The 21,312-nt window shown below is 41.5% G+C and overlaps 1 protein-coding gene across 2 annotated transcripts in view; it reads right to left on the bottom strand.

Moving 5' to 3' along the window:
- The window catches only part of ASZ1 (ankyrin repeat, SAM and basic leucine zipper domain containing 1), a 47,667-nt gene that overhangs the window by 12,716 nt on the left and 13,639 nt on the right, over positions 1-21,312 (bottom strand). The window contains exons 1-5 of one of the 2 annotated variants that reach the window (XM_083399871.1): positions 20,949-21,202; positions 19,127-19,226; positions 14,930-15,052; positions 13,448-13,559; positions 1,520-1,631 (exon numbers count right to left, since the gene is read on the bottom strand). In XM_083399871.1, the coding sequence (XP_083255997.1) occupies positions 1,520-1,631; positions 13,448-13,559; positions 14,930-15,052; positions 19,127-19,226; positions 20,949-21,056 (555 nt within the window). In that variant the 5' untranslated portion in view covers positions 21,057-21,202. Of the gene's footprint in view, positions 1-1,519; positions 1,632-13,447; positions 13,560-14,929; positions 15,053-19,126; positions 19,227-20,948; positions 21,203-21,312 lie in introns of those variants that run through there. The other variant, XM_083399872.1, reaches the window with a different exon arrangement.

The following is a 21,312-nucleotide window of genomic DNA, read 5'->3' as shown; positions in this document are numbered from 1 at the left end:
ATTGTTTTAGAAAATTCGGACTTGTTGACTTAGAAGGCTTTAATAATAGATATGGCTGGCATGCTTACTTGTGGCTCAACAAAGAAAAGGTTCACAAAGGTTTTTCAAATCATATTTTTAGAGGAGCCCTGTACGAAGTTTGGGAGAAAAACAAAAAACTTCTAGAAAGAAACACCCCCTGGTGGTTATCCCCGGTAGATATTTTAACAATAAAAAAACTGAACATGGAGGGGAAAAGGTTAACATACAAAGAATTATTGGTAAAAACAGAAAAAGGTTGGAAGATTAGAACTTATGAGGAATTGAAAGATAGATTGACAGGTTGGCTACAATATCACCAGATAAATGCACTTTGGAATGAAGATAAAAAATTGGGGATGAATGAAAAAAAAATCTAAATATCAGATAGAAATTCTAGAAGGAAAAACCAAACTTATCTAAGATGTATAATTTTTTGTTAGAATGGGATACAAAAGAGGAGTTGATAAAGGAGGTGATGGTAAAATGGGCAATTGATTTTGGATATAACAGAGTACGACAAGTGGGTGAGGCTATGGAATAAAGGAATGAAGTTCATGGCATGCGTCACATTAAGGGAAAACCTGGAGAAAATGATGTACCAATGATACATCACACCGGTAAAATTGGGGAAAATGTATAAAATTGGAAACAAAGCATGCTGGAAATGTAAGAAGAAGGATGGGGACCTTTACCATATGTGGTGGGTTTGTGAGGAAGCGAAAAATTTTTGGGAGCTTATATATAACGAATTAAAGAAAAATTTCAGATATACTTTTTCAAAAAAACCAGAGGCATTTTTGTTAGGAATAATAGATGACGAACTTAAAAAGGAAGATCAGAGATTGTTTCAATATGCGACGGTGGCGGCCAGGGTATTGATAGCTCAAAAATGGAAATCAGCAGAGATCCCTACGGTTATGGATTGGCAAGTAAAATTATTTGAATACACAGAATTAGCAAGAATGATACATAAAATTAGACACCAAGAAGGTACAAAGTTTATTGAAGAATGGAGTAAATTTGTGACATATATTGAAAGTAATTGCAGAAATTTAAAAACTACAGGAGACTTAACATAAACCTTGTGACGTGTACATAATTGGAACAGAAACTGTAAGAGTAGAAGTATACCAAGAAAACCGCAACGGGATAGAAAGGAAGTCGAGGCGTGATCCAACGCAATGTAAATAAGATCATGGTACCAAAGAATGATTGTTAAGAGTGTTTTAGTTTTTGATTGTTTGTTTTGGTTTGTTTTCTGTTTAACTGAAAATCTCAATAAAAATAATTTGAAAAAAGAGAAAAAACTTTAATGTATGTGAAATAATCTGATTGTGTCACGGGCACCCCCTCATTTTAGTAAAGTATTTTTCCTTCTCTCCTCCAAAAGCAAATGAAAAAAAAAGGGGGGGGGAGAAAATCTGTGAATGATGCAAGATTAAGCACATTTCAGAAATAAGTAAAGTCCGTCTTGTTGCTTAGAATAAAGCTCACTTACTGTGTAACCACGTTCATCCTGGGCATTTATTTCTGATCCATGAGCAGCAAGAAGAGTTACAACTTGAGGATGGCCATCACGGGCTGCATACATTAATGGAGTCATTTTCTTCCTAAGGAAAAATCCATTAAATATCCATTAAGCTTTTGTGTTCTTAATCCAAACACTATTTATTCTGTTAATATTTCATATAATGTTTCTCATGTGCAAAAGCCTTAGTAAAACTTATTCAGTAATAATGGTGAACTGCCACACATTAGGCCTTGAAACAACAAATAATGGAAACAATGCTGAAAGCACAACCAGAGAAACAAACTTTGCTTGTTGCATTTCACTGTAGACTCTTGGCTTTGCAGAGGACAAAGGGTTAATATTTGAAATGCCTCAACACATGCTAAAGTATACACAGTGTGCTGGTTGGCATAGCTGTCCTGCTTGAAGAAAACCCTATGGGTAATTCCATAGCGACCAATGTAACATTTGTAAGCTTCTTTACCTAATATTTTGTGTTTCAGCTAATATTAGTTGTAAGTCCAATTAACATTAAAATATTTGTGTGTTAACCGGCTTGATCTTCCCTACAAATGTAATCAAAAAATATACAAATGGTAGTTTAAATGTTTTCTTTTTATTTCATTTTAAGATATGTTACTAATGTAACAGTTTTGCAACCTCAAGAATTTATCTGTAACTTGGATAAGCGTTTTCTCTAAAAGTATGAATGTTTTAAAAATCCACCTGCGGCAATATATACAAAGAGCTAATGTTTCATGGGCAAGTGTCAAACTTATGGTTATGTTTACTGTAAACTGAATGGGAAAAAGTTTTCTGGCAAATGACCTGCGATCAAAGTACATCTTCAAAGTATATTGTGACAATTCATTGATAGACACCCACAAACAAATGCCACCAAAACAAAACCCTGTGCACATAACACTTTACTATGCATTCACAAGTTGCGGGTTAGCATCAAGTCCACGTAGGAAGTTGTAAAGTTCAAAGCAAGTTACACTTAACTGTAGCAACACTCTAATGATTTGTATATTTTCAATCCAACATTTATCACCATTTGCAGGGAAGACAAATGTCACAGAAGCCCTTTTTATGAAAAGGATTTCATACTGATAAATATCTTATTGCATCACCAACAAATTTTCTTTTCAACTTCTCAATCTCAAACTCAACAATAACCAAGTTGCCAACTGACTTTCAGGGGCTGTTACTGCTTCTGCATTTTATTTCAGAATAATCGCATTTCCCATAGGGAAATTATTTTCTGTGTTTGTGGTACTCATTTTAAATTTTGTTAAAAGGTCATTTACACTTCATCCTGTTACATGGTTATACCGTTCCCTTAGGTGAGGCAAGAGACCAGCACCTGAGGGGAATTTTTGTGTCTCTAGAACAGTCCTTCCCAACCTTTTTTGTTTTGGTCATGCCCCACCTAGACACCTCTAAAATCCTGATGCCCCCAAATGACATATAATTCTTATTACTCAAAAAGCAAACTCCTATTCACATGGAGGAAGTCCAAAAGGTCATTTCATTCTCGAATTGCTCCCCTTAAAAATCAAATTGCCCCCCTGTGGGGCATGTGCCCCATTTTAGGAACCACGGCTCTAGAGTAAGGGAGGGGAACCTCTAGCTCAGTGCTGGTGAAGCTATGGCACGTGTGCCAGAGAGGGCACTTAGAGCCCTCTCTGTGGGCACCCGTGCTGTCGCCCCAGCAGGGCTGTAGTTTCTGTGCCAGGGGTGGGGGAGGAGGAGAGGAGTGCTCTTGCGTCATCGGAAGCCTGCGGCACCAGGGCCTGGCGAGCAAGCAAGCGAGGGGCTGAGCAGGCACTGACTTTTGATACACCAGGGCCTCCTGCCAGTCTGTTTTTCCTACTCGGGAGTAAGCCGCCCTGAGTTCAGCAGAGCTTAACTCCCAGGTCAGTAAGCATATAAAGACAGCAACCTAATTGGGGCTGCTGGGTTTACATGTTCGCTGGGCTTTCCCGTGGAAGCTAAAAGAGAAATTCATTCCGTGGAGGCTGCGACCAAACAGCAGCCAAAGAAATGGCTAATAATAATAATAAATTATTTATACCCCGTCCATCTGGCTAGGTTTATTTATTTATATTTACCATCATACCTCAGGTTAAAGTAGCTTCAGGTTGAGCGTTAAAGTATTTACCATCATACATCAGGTTAAAGTAGCTTCAGGTTGAGATAATGAAATTATGGCAAATTATATTTAAAATAATATAAAATAGGTTAACTGTATATGACAATGAAAAATGGGTCTGTAGATTAACATTTTCATGGAATTACATATAAAAAAACCACAGCATGGCTTGTTAACCATCTTACAAACCACTAGAGGGACCCATAAAACACATGATGAAAGGCTGCACTTCTTTCAAAAATGCTAGCAAATGGACTTGCTCAAGTCTTCATTCCCAGGTAACATTTATAAGAGAAAATGGGGAAAAGGTCACAATCCTATTCTTGATTTATCAAAACATGTACCATAGAAAAAGAAAGAGCTTATCCACAGAAGAGCAAATAGTTGAACAATATCATTTGTTCTAAGAATCCAAAATGACACCTCATCAGTTACAATGATATCACCTCATTGTTAAAAATAAATAGGATTACACCAATGTAAGTTTGGCTCTTGGTTGGATCCAAGATCCAATGTACCCTCAAGTACATTTGAAATGCACAAATGCTATGAGAAAATGTCCATTTCCTAAGTTCATTAACAATGAATGCATGGGTTGTCATTTCAAATGATGCATTATGAAAGTTTGGCCATTTCAAAATTTTATCTTTGTTAACTAAATAGAAGGAAGATGAATATGATAAATGAGATGACTCTCAAGAGCAACTTAAGAACACAGCACAAGAGAATGTTCTGCAAAATTTTCCAGTTCAAAAATCTCCACTAAATCCACATCACCACACATATTACAAGGCACTTAAAAATTGTCTAGCCCAAGTATGGTGGACCTTCGGTTCACAGGCTAAATCAGGTCCAGAGAAGGTCCCAATTTCGTCCACAAAGTTGTTTCCCCAAAACCTTTCCCACATGCCCCACACCTGATGGCCTATGCGAGACGCATCACTGCTAAGGTATAATTATGAGCCTTAAGCTGTATTTTGGATTGTGCCCTGGCAAGAGAGGCTTGCTGTCACCACCAATCAGTTGGTATCAGTTTCCCAGGGGATTCTGTAGCACAGCCAAGTTCAGCAGAATGTGGGGCTTGAAGGTACTGTCTGTCACCTGATAGGCGCTAACCAAGTACAGCCAACCCCTGCAAAACCAGAGCCCGATGTCAGTACTGATCAACAGTAACCACTTGGCTGGGCTTGGAGCTTCCTTTCTAATTACAAAGGAAAAGTGAATCACCTAGATAGCTACAAAAGGGGGGGGGGGGCGAAATGGGACATAGTTTCAACTCGCTTGTCAAAATGACCTGCTGAGCATGGGTGAACAGCTAGATCCAGTACCCCATCCCTAATTCACTCCAGTCACCACCAGTTTCCCAAAGTACAAAACAAGTCTCAATATTAATGTCACTTCCCCAATATTATTTACCTTAGGAAAGCAGGAAAGCATTGCACCAACTCTAGGACTGGGTGATATCTGGTTCTCAGCATCGTGATATATCACCAGCTAAACATTGTGATTTAGTGATCTATCATGAAGTCTGAAACATGAAACAATGTAGGATGGAGACAAAGGAGCAGTCATTGGAGATTGAGTCATAATGAATCCCACCTTTGTCATCTACTATTCTAGCCACTTGATTACGCTCGCTTTTCTAGCCATAAGCCTAGAAAACTTATTTCCAAACTCATGATACACTCTACTTGTTCAGGACATAGCAGTGCAGATTTATTCTAAATCTAATGCTTGGTACCTACTTATGTAACAAATCTTTATACACTTGTGGGCTTCTTACGTTTTTAGGTTATCAATCCAACACGACCACTTCCTGATTCAGTTTTGTTTTACCTCACCCCTATTGATGTTTTGGAATTGATGTATGGAAGTGAGAGCTGGAACATAAAGAAGGCTGATCACCAAAGAACTGATGCTTTTGAATTATGGTGCTGGAGGAGACTCTTGAGAGTCCCATGGACTGCAAGAAGATCAAACCTGTCCATTCTGAAGGAAATCAGCCCTGAGTGCTCACTGGAAGGACAGATCCTGAAGCTGAGGCTCCAATACTTTGGCCTCATGAGAAGAGAAGACTCCCTGGAAAAGACCCTGATGTTGGGAAAGATGGAGGGCACAAGGAGAAGGGGACGACAGAGGACGAGATGGTTGGATAGTGTTCGCGAAGCTACCAGCATGAGCTTGGCCAAACTGCGGGAGGCAGTGGAAGACAGGAGTGCCTGGCGTGCTCTGGTCCATGGGGTCACGAAGAGTCGGACACGACTGAATGACTGAACAACATTGATGTTTTAAATGACAGCTTCCTTCCTACAATGCCCTCAGGAGTGGCATTTGTATTAAACAAACAATAATTTTCAGACTGTAGTTTTTCCTTGATCTTTTGTCTATGCAGTAACCCCATAGGTAGCTACCAAGTTGGTATTGATGATCTTTTTTTAGATATCAACAATTCCAATAATGCTGTGGCATGATCTCAACCCAAAATGATCCCTATTTGATTTTGGAGTACCAACACATTTGTGGTCGTATGTTGAACATTCCGCTGTACTATATTATGTGAAACCTTTCTCAATATTAGAGATCGCATGGATTTGGCATACAAGGTGTGCTATTGCTTATGCTTTTCTTTGTCAAAAACGCTGCACGTGTCAGAGGCCGCACATACGTTGATAGTGCACAGATGGGAAGGTGCCTGTACATTAGTAAATACAGAGCTAGGTGGGAGAGTGAGTTGTCTGACTTAGTCTAAGGCAGATTTGTACATTCAGTATACAAAGTACATTTTCATGCAAGTATATAATCACCTTATGGAATTCACTGCCATATGATGTAGAGAGGGACACAGGGTTAAATTGCTTTAAAATAAGATTAGCCAAGTCATGAAAAATAGGTTTCCCATAAATATGGCTAATGTGGCTAACCACTAAAGAAAACAGGATGTTATGTACTGATAAAACCTTTAGTCTGATCCAGCAGGTTTTATGCTCTTAGTAAGCCTTTTAAGCTGCTGCAATATACTTGAGACGTCAGCTACTAACAATAAAATGAAGCTGAACAATAAACAATAGGAACTGTTACGCATAGGAATGACTCACCATCCCAACAGTGGGATGTAATACTAGTCTACTTGAAGATAGTATAAAACGTCATCTGATAAGGCATTGTATCACTTGCTGGTACCATAGTCAGAGGAAGAGAATCTTGAAGCGACTCAAAGGAACTGTGTACAAAGAAAACCAATGCAAACTATGAGCTTTCAAATATTAACTAGAATATCAAGAAAGATGGAACACAACCATCCATGTATCCAACGAACACTGGTAAGGGACAATGGCCTCCAAAGGCAAGCAGATTTAGGTCAAGCACTGGGGAGGGGTGCATTTTTTACCCTCAGAATATTTTCCTTCTGTAGAGAGTGAACAGTTCCACCACAAGATGGCAACAGATGCTAGACAAGTATGATAGCAAATTTTGCAGAATGTTTTGCAACTTTTCATTTTTCACATTTGGGACGATTTCTAAAATGTATTCCTGAACCTAAGTAATTTAGTAGATTACTACAGGACTTTTCAGTCTGGCAACCAGGTAACTATTACAAATGGAAGTTTGTAATAAGTTAGTTTGCACTTCACCTGGAAGACACACAAACCAAATGGAGCAGGGAGGTCCCATTCAAGTCTACTCACAAATTTCATGGGCCTCCTTTTAAAGACAATCCAACTCAAGTTTGTGAGTAGGTTCCACTGACTTCCCTGTTTTGTTTGAACTTTAATGAGAGTTTCCTGGGTGACTTGCAAATTGACATACACATGGTTTGGCTTCTGCATTACATCTGAACCAGGGTTTGTGATTTTCTTGCTCCAGACAAATCATGAACTATTTTGTTCTTGGCTTATTGATTGTGGTTTGTCTGGGTTCATATGTAGCAATACACCAATCCATGGCTTAGCTCTGGGTAGCGTGCCAGAAGCAAGACTAGGGGAGGAATGAAGCAGTCACACTTTTTGTTGGGAGAACCTGCACACTTGTGTGTTCATACTTAGCCGTGGTTTGGCTTATTTTTACATACTAACTGGGTCACTGATCTTAAAAAGTAAGAAAAAAAGTTATGAGTGACAAGGTTTCAATCTCAAATTTAGGTAGCTATTCATGGATTGATTAGGGGTCTTCAGGAATGAAGGTAATGTATTAAATGTCTATTGTTATTACAACAGAATTTACACATCTATGATAAATGTTTTACTGCTAGGTAAAATTTATCTCATCACAGATGATTTCCAGGTTGACAAAAGAGAAACCTCTTCTTTTCAACTTTGAAGTCATCAAGTATTATGCCTGGGATGTCTCTCAGTGCAGACCCCATTTACTGTATGTTCAAGAAAGGTAAAAAAAACTGTACAGTAGAACAGCTTTCAAAGTTATAAAGCAGCAATTTAAAGGAAAATATTTAATTGACACTTAACTGCAAACAAACTCACAAGAATTTCTTTTAGGCTCAATCAAGACAACAAGCCAAATATCACTATACCACATACTTTGTAGTTTGTCTGTCTGTCTGCCTGCCTTTTCTCTTTGAATTGCTTTTGCATGTGAAGTAGATGCACGATCTGAAAGCGAAGAAGAAAGGGAGCTCCCATTTTGGAGAACTTGTAACCTATAACCCAAGAGGATTAACACACTTCAAGTTCAATACTAAGCCCAAAGGTTCCAACAGTTAAGTGTTATTGGCTCAGCTCCAGTGATAAGAATTCAGCATTATCAATAAAGCAATGGAAACAACACAAAAAGAAATGTTTCCTTTGCGAACTCAAAAGAACTAAGATGGCACAAGAGATCCCTGCAAATAATGTACCAAGTTTCAATGATATCAATAGCCATTGTTTTATAGTACTGCCACTCAGATATGTGCTGTGCTCTGCCTGGTCTCTATGAATTCATTCTGACTCAAAGTACTATACCGTATAAAGGAGGGCTCCTATCAGATGCTGTAATGTAGCTTTATGAAGGCTGAGTCTGATGAGCATCTAAGTTAAGCATTAAGGAAACAATATTGGGGGCCCAATCAGGGTGTGGCATTAGCCAATGAGGATCCTTGCAGAATCTGTCTGCAAAGCATTTTTATTTTGCAATTTGTTGTTTAATCGTGTCCGACTCTTCGTGACCCCATGGACCAGAGCACGCCAGGCACTCCTGTCTTCCACTGCCTCCCGCAGCTTGGTCAAACTCATGTTCGTAGCTTCGAGAACACTGTCCAACCATCTCATCCTCTGTCGTCCCCTTCTCCTTGTGCCTTCCATCTTTCCCAACATCAGGGTCTTTCCCAGGGAATCTTCTCTTCTCATGGGGTGGCCAAAGTATTGGAGCCTCACTGTCCTTCCAGTGAGCACTCAGGACTGATTTCATGAAGAATGGATAGGTTTGATCTTCTTGCAGTCCATGGGACTCTCAAGAGTCTCCTCCAACACCATAATTCAAAAGCATCACTTCTTCGGCGATCAGCCTTCTTTATGGTCCAGCTCTCACTTCCATACATCACTACTGGGAAAACCATGGCTTTAACTATACGGATCTTTGTCGGCAAGGTATATGCACTTTTCCCAGGTTATATGTCTCTGCTTTTTAAGATGCTATCTAGGTTTGTCACTGCTTTTCTCCCAAGAAGCGAGCGTCTTTTAATTTCGTGACTGCTGTCACCATCTGCAGTGATCATGGAGCCCAAGAAAGTAAAATCTCTCACTGCCTCAATTAGTTCCCCTTCTATTTGCCAGGTGGGGACTAATTCTGCAATTAGTCACCCTCTAAAAGGGGGGTTGACTCTTGAGTAATATGGGTTGACTCAAGTTCAATAGGGAGGGAGAACACATTAGAATTCTCTCCCACATGACATTTATGTAGAATCATAGAATAGAATCATAGAGTTGGAAGAGACCACAAGGGCCATCGAGTCCAACCCCCTGCCAAGCAGGAAACACCATCAGAGCACTCCTGACATATGGTTGTCAAGCCTCTGCTTAAAGACCTCCAAAGAAGGAGACTCCACCACACTCCTTGGCAGCAAATTCCACTGTCGAACAGCTCTTACTGTCAGGTAAATGGATTTAAGAATTTATGTATTAAATTGATTCCAGAGGTTACGTCTCATGAATAAGGAACTCCAAAAAGGTACAAGATTAAATACATGTAGTATTGTTTAAACCCTTCAAACTTATGGCTGATATTTTTCTTCTAGGGAGCAGATTAAAGACATATACTATGATAACTGTTCTGTATCTCTGCTTTGGTGTCATTGATAGTAGGATTTATTACCTAAAAGATAAATGCAACACTTTTCCCAGGCTATATAGATGTAGTTAGATGTGTCATTAAACAAAGTTAAGTATCATATAATAAAACCAAGGCCACTGAAATAACACAGTAGAGCTGGCATGATACTATCAGCAACCATAAATATATTCTGTTAAATTTTAATGTGTTAAGTAACTAGATAAAAATCTCAAACATTAACCAAGCTATCAACAACAACAAAAAGCCATACACTGTCCCCATTACCCATTTACTTGAAATTTGCACTGAAAATACAGAGTACTGCTAGGTTGGCAGGAGCAGGGACCGAACAATGCCTGTTTTCTGGTCATGGGAGTGAAGCTGGAAAGGGTGGAGCACACTTTGGGGCTCCCCAGATGCATCTTGGATGGTGCACCTGAGCAATGAGAAATGGTGCTAAGGCCAGACAAAAGCTACCATATTGGCCCGAATATAAGCCGCACCCGCAAATAAGCCACACCTTTAAAATTCAAGGGGGGGGGGAGACAATACCCGAAGACACTCCCTTAAAATTCCGCAGGCAATAATACCCGTAAATGGCAAATGTAGAAGAAAATGCTACGGGTACTAAAGAGGACCCTTGGGTAGGACGGGCGCCGCTTCTCCACGCTCCTGGCTGCATGCTGGGCAGGGGGAGCCATGCAGCGTTGCTAGTGGTTTTCCCCCTTCCCAACCTGGGGAGAGAGGACTAGGGACTGCATGCAGGGCGGGCGTCGCATCCCCACACTCCTGGCAGTTTGCCCGCAACCCCAGCTGCATTCTGGGCGGGGGGGGGCTGCATTGCTGATGGCTTCCCCCTTCCTGGCCTTGGGGGAGAGGACGGAGGACTATGCGCGGGGCAAGCACTGCTTTCCCATGCTCCTAGTGTGTTTGTCTTGTGCTCCTGGCTGCATATTGGGCGGGGGAGGGGAGCCTTCCCCCTTCCCTGCTTCCTCCCTTTCCCGGCCGAAGGGGGAAGAGCGGGGAAGCTGTGGGCAGCGGCTGTTTCCCTGCATTCCTGGCAGCATCACGGGCTGAGGGGAAACCATGCCATGGTGCCGGCGGTCTTCCCCCTCCCCCACGTTCTTTCCTACCCAGCTTTGGGGGAGGCTGTGGGAGCTGTGGGCGGGACGGGAGCGATATCGTAAAAGCCCCTTTTTGTCAGATCATGAATTTAAGCCGCACTTTAACTTTTTATGGTCAGAATTTGGAAAAAAAGTTTATATTCGAATCAATACAGTATCTACAATGCCAAAGATGCCCTAAGTAAAACAGCCACTACTTGAGGCTCTTTCGGGGGGAAATGAAGACAGAGACTCTGAGTGCATGCTCCTCAAGTTCAAAGAGGAGACAACAACGGAGGGAAGGCAAGTTAGGCCTCGATACCCAAACCGTCCATGACAGGTTACCAAACCTACTGCTTACAGAGAATATTACCAGCAACAAAAAGAAGAAGAAGAAGAAGGGTTTGGATTTGATATCCCGCCTTTCACTCCCTTTAAGGAGTCTCAAAGTGGCTAACATTCTCCTTTCCCTTCCTCCCCCACAACAAACACTCTGTGAGGTGAGTGAGACTGAGAGACTTCAAAGAAGTGTGACTGGCCCAAGGTCACCCAGCAGCTGCATGTGGAGGAGCGGAGACACGAACCCGGTTCCCCAGACTACGAGGCTACCGCTCCTAACCACTATACCACACTGGCTCTTGGAGAGGTCTGGCAATGCTAATATTAGGGAAATATGTTCAATGAGTATTGTGTGGAGTCCAGGTGGTGAGGGGTGGGCATCAAAGATCTCAGTGGGCTGGGGTACTTTTTCCCAAAGGAAATCTATCTCTGCACAAAAGCCACTGAACAGCCAACAGAATAAGCCTCTGTGGTTTGTGGGATTGGGGCGAACAAAGAGCATTTAACAAAAGGTAACTGTTTACTACAGTAAGCACATAACCACATGGTCCCCTGTACTGTCCATCCAGAGTAGAAAGAATTTTACCATTCCTTTGCTCCCCTGGATTTCTGATTGTGTAAAGTTCTCCTCAGTAGTGGGTAGATAATAAAACAGTGTTACAGATAATCAACTACAGTGGTACCTCTGGTTAAGAACTTAATTCGTTCCAGAGGTCCGTTCTTAACCTGAAACTGTTCTTAAACTGAGGTGCCACTTTAGCTAATGGGGCCTCCCGCTGCTGCCGCACGATTTCTGTTCTCATCCTGAAGTAAAGTTCTTAACCCAAGGTACTACTTCCAGGTTAGCGGAGTCTGTAACCTGCAGCGTTTGTAACCTGAAACGTTTGTAACCCAAGGTACCATTGTACCAATGTGGGTCAGTGTGAATGAGGGCTTGTCAACACCAGGAACTGGTCAATTGCCTGGTAAGCTGTGATAAGGAGGTATTACTGTCATGAAAGTAGGCAGGGAAATATTTATAAATTGGAAGTGAACAAATTGTCTCTCCACCTTCCTCACTTCTGATTCACTGCAAATGACAGTATATGTGTACACGTGGGCAGGAAGGTTAGAGCAATTCTGAAGTCTCGTAATGTTAGTGGACTTTCTAGCGAATTGGTTGTGTCCAGCAAGAGATAAGCTCTGAACAGATGGGAGATTTCCATAGCAAACAAATACGCTAATATTTATATCTTGCCTGACAACAGTCTCCAAGATGGCTGAAAACTAGTGGAAGTTAATATAGTAAATGTAAGATGCTTTTTAAAATACAGTGGTGAGTCATGGAAGGCTTTAAAACAGGGGTGGCTCTCCAGATGTTGCTGGACTCCAATCCCCATCAGCCAGCATGTCCAGCGGTCAAGGATGAGGGGAGTTTTGGTACAACAACACCTGGAGGGCTATTTCTGCTTTAATGGAACAGTTACAGAAAATGTTCACTCTTCAGGTCTAAGATATTGTCACTGCCAATGTTATAGCTATTTAGCTTAGGAAAATAGTTTACTTTTCACGAGGAGTGGAAAATTTTACAAGATAGTGTTTTTATAGTATTTGAGAAACTAGAAAGCAGCAGCTCTGAAAGAAGTATCTCCCACACAACGAACATTGTAAGTGGATGTAACATTCAAAATGCATTGAGCTTCTAGTCCTCAATCAAACCTGTTCTTCTGCAGCAAAACACTGCATGCTGAAAAATTAGTTTGCTTACTGGATCAACCGCAAAGTTTAGCCAATACAACGAAGTAAGTTCAAATCTTTTATCAAGTTTCTCAATGCACATGGTAAACAAATATTACAAAACCATTTGGAGGGCTATTTCAGAAGAGGACAAAAGGTTTAGGAGAAAACAGTACCCATATAAGGCACTGTCAGCAAACAGAAACATTGGTAGTATATATCAGAGAGTGAAGGCCAAAGACCTACTCAAAAGTTATCTATTGGTAGTAAACATGACAGAACAAGTTCAATTAAAAATGACTATAAGTCAGAAATTTGGAGATAATGTTGTTTGCTTACCTACAAGCAGCATTAGGGTTAGCATTTCTTGAGAGAAGCAGTTCTACACACTTTAAAATCTGCTCTTCTGAAGTATGTGCCGTACATGCAGCCATCAATACTGTATATTGATCTAAATGAAAATTATACAAATAATCAATGATTCCTATAATAAAACACAATAATCAGACACGGTAAAAAAAAAATGTGCAAAGACCAATGCTCGTTACAAGCACAATATACAGAAAGCACCAACTGCATTTAATTGGAAATGGAGAATTCATAACATTAAATTTGTTTAAATTTCAAGGGAAATTTCCTACTGGTCTCAATTTGAAATTTAAAGTGTAAACTTTAAATGCATATTTAAACTCAACTACAGGTTGCTAGATTTAATACTTATTTAAAACTATGCTCTTTTATTGTACCTGAACAACCATAAATATGTTAAAATACTCCATATAGTTTTTTGCCCTTGGGGTTACAACCAGTTTTGGATAAAATCAGATTTATAGCTTAGAGGGTACTCCATTGGTACTCCATTATATGGCACTTGTTAGATAAGCAGGTAGCATCAGTGTCGAGAGGTGCCTCTTTTCAGCTTTGGCTGGTTTTTCAACACCCCTTCCTAATGAAATGAAATGCTAACCATGGTCATTCATGCCCTAGTGACCTCAAGCTAGTGAAGAAATGGCTGTTTAAAATGACCTTCAGCTGAATATTTCCTGTTATTTTAAGCTTAGATTCTAATGGCTGTTTGATAATTATTGTGATCCTGGTTTTTATACTAATATTTGGATTGAAAATTTAGCTGCCAATTGCTATTAATTAAACTGTTATATCCAGAGACTACACTGTCACTTCGGCTCTCTGCGTTCCACCAGGTTTCCATTGTGCCCACTATATCCATGCCCTCCTTTACAACCAAGCACTCAAACTTTCCCATCTCAGTTCAGAGGCTTCTAGTATTACCATATAAAACCTATACACTTGTGTCTTTTTCCAAATATTTCTGATATGTGTGTTTTTAAGTTACAGCACTCCAGACTCCTTAAACTGCTGTCATTTTCACTGCCTATTTCTGCCCCTTCCCCATTTGGGCAATCAAACTTTTTCACCCTCATCCCATATTGGAACTAGATTCCCTCCTTCCCTGAAATATAATACAATTTTATTATTTGCACCCCGCTCATCTGACTGGGTTTCCAGTCTCATTCACCATGACAGTGGAGGAAGTGTCAACCCTGGGAGTGGGATATCACTATCATGTCTCTGAAGGCCTCATCCACCAACCTCTCTGCCTTTGGCCTCAAAAGAACAAACAATGAGGCGCTCATTGTACCGAGCACACACCCAGAGTTTCTGTCCGGCAGACAGATAGTCATACATGTAACATTCTGTACACCACACTGGATAGCCCCCACACTCCTGCTGGATTTCCACCTGCATACCTGAAGTCCTAAAACAAATGCTTATAAGAATAGCTGATTTACTAAGGCTTACCCTTATCAAAGCTTGCATTTGAACCTCTGTTCAGAAGGATTTGCATGAGTTCCACATTTGAGACACTTGCAGCATACATCAGAGGAGTCCATCCAAACTTAAAAGTAGAATCCACACTTACACCTGCAATGATTTTATATATGCAAGAGTATACACAGTTAATAAAACAGAGACTCATACATTGTACTACTCTCTTCAGAGACTTTAGATACAAATTCCAAAGCTCGGCAAAATTATCTAGCCATTCAGTATGCAGTCTTTAGCTGCAGAGATCAATGGCAATAGAGGTGGTTGAAATACCTGTTGGAGCAGGGAAAGTACTCTGAAGAATATCTGGCCCCAATATTTTGCCTTTCCTAATACTATTATCAAGAAGGCTGGGGAAAAGGCTTTATGTATTGGAACCTGTGCCCTCTCCCACATTTTGCTGGACTACAACTCTTCAACCCTGACCACTAGCAATGCTGGCTAGGGTTGGTGGGACCTGGAGAACAACAACCGGAGGGCTACAGGTTCCCCATCCCTGTTAAGCATCATTATCTACTCCACTGTCTCAGAACTCTACCCTTTGCCCAGAACAATAGCAGCAAGAACACCTGACAAAAGCTCAGGTGAGAGTGCCCCCAGGATCTGACCTTACCCATCTCCGCTATTGCAAGTATGAAAACAAAGTCACATTTTTATACCACTGGCAGCACTTGGTATTCTAGATCTCTGAAGGTGTTATTAAAATCCAACTCGTCAGATTACATTGCCTGGCACAATAGAATTTGAGACATTGTCTGGATTCTGCCACCAGCTAGGTGATCTGGGCAGCACATCCTGTCTCCTATGAAAATCACCATGGTAAGGGGAAGATCACTCTGGCCGCACCAATCAGCTAATATAGAAGAACCTGCTCCAATGCTAGCTTTCTTCCATCCATTACTTTTTGTATTGTGCATTTACACTGTGACTGTGGAAGCAGACACTCTCTTATTTTTTATTTACTCATTTATAATCACTTAGAAAATTACAGATACTTTATAAATGTTAAATACTAATTACTTGCAGGAACCAGCAAAAATAACACTTTAGCCACGTGGAATCCTCCACATGCAACTTAACAAAAAAAAATCTTTAAATCACTTTTACTAAGGGGTTTAGGTACAGAGATCTACAGCTATTTTCTCTAGATCATCCTTGTATCTCTATTCTAATTCCATGAAGGTGAGCACAAGGGGCAGCAGGTGACAGACCCTGTCTCTCCTCATCAAACCTCCCTGGTTTCCAGGATGGCCATGCAAGAAGCGATATGCCCGCCTCCATGGCTAGCACAGAAATGAAGCAGACCAGCAAAGGCAAAACTCTTTTGTCCCTCATCCATCGGCCCGCTTAGTAGAACGCAATTAAATAGACAGACAGACAGACAGATAAGACAGATCATCATGGAAGCAACTTTTCTAGTTTCATACAAGGTGATTCTAAACCAGCTTTCTTCAATCTTTGGTTCCCAGATGTTGTTAGACTACAATTCCCATCAACCCTGACCACTGTTGCTCAGCCAGTTGGGAATAGCGGGCATTGTTCTTTGACAACATCTGAGGGCCAGCAGCTGAAGAACTTCAGCTTTTTCAGACCAGAGACCCACCTGTAACCCAATGTGCATTTGGGGATTTGTTTGGTGGCAGTGATGATTCTGTGATTCACATTAGGTCAGGCTAAGGCCCAGTACTGGGTCTTGACCCACTAGTTGAGGACTGGTGCCCTAGGCCACTTGCACATAGTCATATACACTCATATTTCACAATTATTTGGACAATCACTAGAAAGTTGCTGAGCTCCTTGAGAACCTTTGCTCTCTTCCTGTTATTTCTACAAGCTAGTAGAAATAATACCAGAATCTACCAGCATCTTTTGTTTGACTAGCTAGGCTTTGACGATATGAAGAAAATGGTCCACAAATAAAGCTTGAAGTCAGCATAGAAGGGGAGAAAGTTACGTAATCAATTTATCTTCTCTTATTGGACTAAGAGTATTTATTGGCTGAGAAGTCATTACTTACAGGAAAACTGCTATTTTTATGGATAGAAAGCTCTCAAGTTGAAAAGGTGAAGTAATACCTTAGGAGATTAAGTTCTATGAAAAAACTCTTAGAATATTTCAACATTTTTGACACTTGGGGAGAAGTATGATAACAGGTTAATACATCATTCCTAACTTATGTTGCAATACCCCAGAATTACTGGATTCAGTCATTAGGAATTCAGAACTACGAAGACTTCTCAGCATTTGCTGGTGTGTTCATTTCTACAATGTAATCTTGATTCACAATAAATAAAACTCACATTGCCATATCAACAGCAATCATGCCCCAGTATTTTTTAAATTTCTGTGGGGCTTTTTCTTCAAAAACCGAGTAATTTGGTAAAATCAGTACTTGATACTTTTACAGCCCAGTCCTATACATATCTATTCAGAAATAAGTCCCAGATAAGCCGGCATAGACTGCAGCCTATTCAAGACAGAGGAGGAGATAAAGAGAAAGCAAGAAACTGACTACATTTTGAAAATGTATTTAAATATATGAGTAGCAGTAATAACATTTTCGGAAATTCTATAAATCTATCTAACCATCTTTACTATAGTTTCTCATAATTCTAGTTTATGTAAAGTAGTGTCCCAGAGATGGAACACCACTTGGCTATCACATTTATGCAGAAAACTGCATGTACCCTGCTAGATCAATAAGTATGTATGTCTATTTCACCACACATAATGGAAATCCATTGCCACCTGTAGCTTACTAATGTGCGTGTCCATGGCACATAGACAAAGCACTCAGCACTTGAAACACATTCAGTAATGTCAAATGACTTTTTTTTAAAGTATTTCCTGAAGGTAGGTTATTTTAACCTGATAGCACAAAATTAATTTTTGTGGCAGGAGTGGGGAACTGAATCTGTCAAAAGGACAGATCATTCAATTCCACACACATGGGCCTGAACTGATGAGTGGAATTGTCCACCTGCCAGTCACCAGACATCACAGTGATGCCTGGTGGCCCTTTTCTGCCTGCACAATTTGAAACCAAACTGTGCAGAAGATGTACCAACTGTCAGCTGATAGGCAGGCCTTGTGGAACACTTTGCAAATGATTGCCAGGTGCTTCCAAACTACCTTTATCAAGTCTTTACCCGCCTCACACCTGACATCATATATAATAGACAGGTGGGCATAGCTTGACCAAAATGGCCTCATGGCTCGAATAAAGAAGCCTGGTGAGCTTAAGGCTAGAGGTTCTCCACCATTTTACAGCTTCCATTCCCACTATAATATCTGGACTTCATATTTCAAAATCTCTGTTAATTAAAGAGCTAAGTCTAGATTTTTCAAATCATTTGCTTTCAAAGTATTTTCTAAAGTGCTGTATTATGAACATAGCTGGAACCTTCAACATGTAAACACCAAATCCAATAACATTCAGCCATTGGTCAAGAAATTTGTTCTAGTTCCAATCCATAAAACATCATGTGCAGCGAAAAGTTTCCATATTCCTGCTTTTGACAGCAGTCTGCCATGATGGCCTACCAATAAAACTCAAGAGACTATGAGAAGCAGCAGAACTCAAGAGGAATTGCTCTTGGTTAAAAGAAAGGCGAGCAACTCCAGTGCACATTTGCAAGACCTTAAAGGTAAAGGTAAAGGTACCCCTGCCCGTACGGGCCAGTCTTGACAGACTCTAGGGTTGTGCGCCCATCTCACTCAAGAGGCCGGGGGCCAGCGCTGTCCGGAGACACTTCCGGGTCACGTGGCCAGCGTGACATCGCTGCTCTGGCGAGCCAGAGCCGCACACGGAAACGCCGTTTACCTTCCCGCTAGTAAGCGGTCCCTATTTATCTACTTGCACCCGAGAGTGCTTTCGAACTGCTAGGTTGGCAGGCGCTGGGACCGAACAACGGGAGCGCACCCCGCCGCGGGGATTCGAACCGCCGACCTTTCGATCGGCAAGCCCTAGGCGCTGAGGCTTTTACCCACAGCGCCACCCGTGTCCCTTGCAAGACCTTACATTTGCTCAAAGGAGCTCATAAGATTGCTCTACGTACCTATGTGAAGAATAAAGATTTACCTTATAGTAAAAACAACTTCTCAGAAAACCTTTCAAAATCTAGTTTATATACCCACATCAAATTAAAACAGACAATCCATTAATCTTACCTGAATTTAAAAGCTCTTCAACAGCAGGCAAGTTTCCAGCCAGCAATGCTTTCTTCAATGCTTCATCTTTGCCATTTGACTGCAATATGTCATCCAGTTGCTAAACAGGAAAATTACTACATTGGTTTAGTGATTAAATATTTAGTTATTTTACACTTATATTCAACCTTTTCCCCAAAGTTCTCCCTACAAGCAGTTCAAGGCTGCACACAATATTCATTAAATTCCTATACAGTGGATACTCAGGTTGTGAACATGATCAGGGCGGGATGCACGTTCGCAACCCGCAGCATTCACAACCCACAGTGGCCTGTCTGCGCATGCGCAACCACTGAAACTCGGAAGTAACCTGTTCCAGTACTTCTGGGTTTTGCAGGTGCGTAACCCGAGAAAATGCAACCTGAAGCGGCTGTAACCTGAGGTATGACTGTACTGCCCTTCATCTGAGGATAACAGGGCGGTTTACAATATAATACATTCTCCCTTCTACTACCATTTTAATCTCACAGTCCACCTTGGAGGCTTATTAAATGGAATTACGTGACACATCAGAAGCAAATAAATGTGAAAAATGTAAAGTTCACCCACCCTGTTGAATTTTGTCACAGCATCCATTCCCACTTTTCTTGCCAACTGTACAGTCAAACCTCGGGTTGAAGTTGCTTCAGGTTGAGCGTTTTCGGGTTGTGCTCCACGGCGACTCGGAAGTAACGGAACACGTTACTTCCGGGTTTTGCCACTTGCACATACGCTCAAAATGACGTCGCATGCATGCGTGGTGAATCGCAGCCCGCGCATGCGCGGTTGGTGTTGGCTTCAGGATGCAAACAGGGCTCCGGAACGGATCCCATTCACATCCAGAGGTACCACTGTACTATATTCTGTGACTCTTGGTTTACAATTCCTCTATTCTTATAATCTGAAAATCCAATAAAAATGACTTTTTTTCTTTCTCTTTTGTAAAGCACACCTGGCTCTACTCCAAATTTCAAAGAGCAGCACACTACACCTTGGAGGCTTATTAAATGGAATTGCATCGACACAACTGAAGCAAATAAATGAGAAATATAAAGGGCACTCTGTTGATTGTGTTGTGGCACCCATTTCCCCACTTTTCTCGACAGCTGTATTCTGTATCTCTTGCTTTATGATTCCTCTATTGTAGCCCATGGGCGTAGCTAGGATTGGGGGGGGGGGGGCAACAAAAAGTTGTGGAGGTCACATTTTAAAAGTTTTTTTGGAAGGTCGGGGATGTTTCCTTTAATATGTAAAACCAAAAACCAAAGACTTCGGTTGGGGTGGGGCAGTCTTTATTATTTTATTATTATTATTTATTTATTGAATTTATACACCACCCTATACCCGGAAGTCTCTGCTGAGGGGGCAGGGACAGAACCTCAGCTTGTTAAGTGTTTCTATTGCTATTTAATACTTTTGGAGGATTTAAGCCCATGTTCTAGCCTCTGTTACTTATATTCTGAAAAGCCAATAAAACCATTTTTTAAAAAATGTAATATTCACCTGGCCCTATCCGCATTGCAATTGCTTGTGGACCCCCCCCCCCCGCCCCCCAAAAATAACACCATGGCAAACTCTGGGCACTCAAAACAGATGCCCTCGGCCGTGAAACTCTCCACACAACCTACTCACAGGGCTGTTGTGAGGGCAAGAGAAAAAGGCTCTGCCTCGAGCGCTTCAGGTCACAAAACCCCTGAATATAATAAAATGACTGTGAGAGGGACGCAAGGGAACCGACCCCCAAGGGCCTTTTGAGTAGGAAATTGTGCCTCCTGGTAGCGCCTCAGGCCCAGGCCTTCCTTACGTGCTTCTGAGGCGTCGCCTCGACGGACCCGACGACCCAGCCGTCGTCGTCGCTCTCGCTGCTCTCTTCTCCGGCTGGCACCGCGAGGGAGAAAGCGCCGCTAGCCATCCTTCCCCCGCCGCCTCCTCTCACTCGACGGCGACCGCGCCGTTAAAAAATAATGCGGGTTTCTGTTTTCCAAATCCCCACCGCCACCCTCTAATGCGCAGGCGCAGAAGGACCGGGACGCGGGGCGAGGCCGCCAACCGCATATGAAAGCGGGAAAGTTGAAACGCCCAGAGAGCACGAGGGACGGTTGGCGCAGTCCATCTTCGAGGGGCGGGGGTTGCCTCCTGTTGAAATGGTGATTTTTTTCCTAGTATGT

This window comes from Podarcis tiliguerta, assembly GCF_965153285.1.
Source record: "Podarcis tiliguerta genome assembly, chromosome: 10".
NCBI classification, from domain to species: domain Eukaryota; kingdom Metazoa; phylum Chordata; class Lepidosauria; order Squamata; family Lacertidae; genus Podarcis; species Podarcis tiliguerta.
The sequence above is the reverse complement of the archived record's forward strand: the minus strand, read 5'-3'. Positions and strand labels throughout refer to the sequence as shown.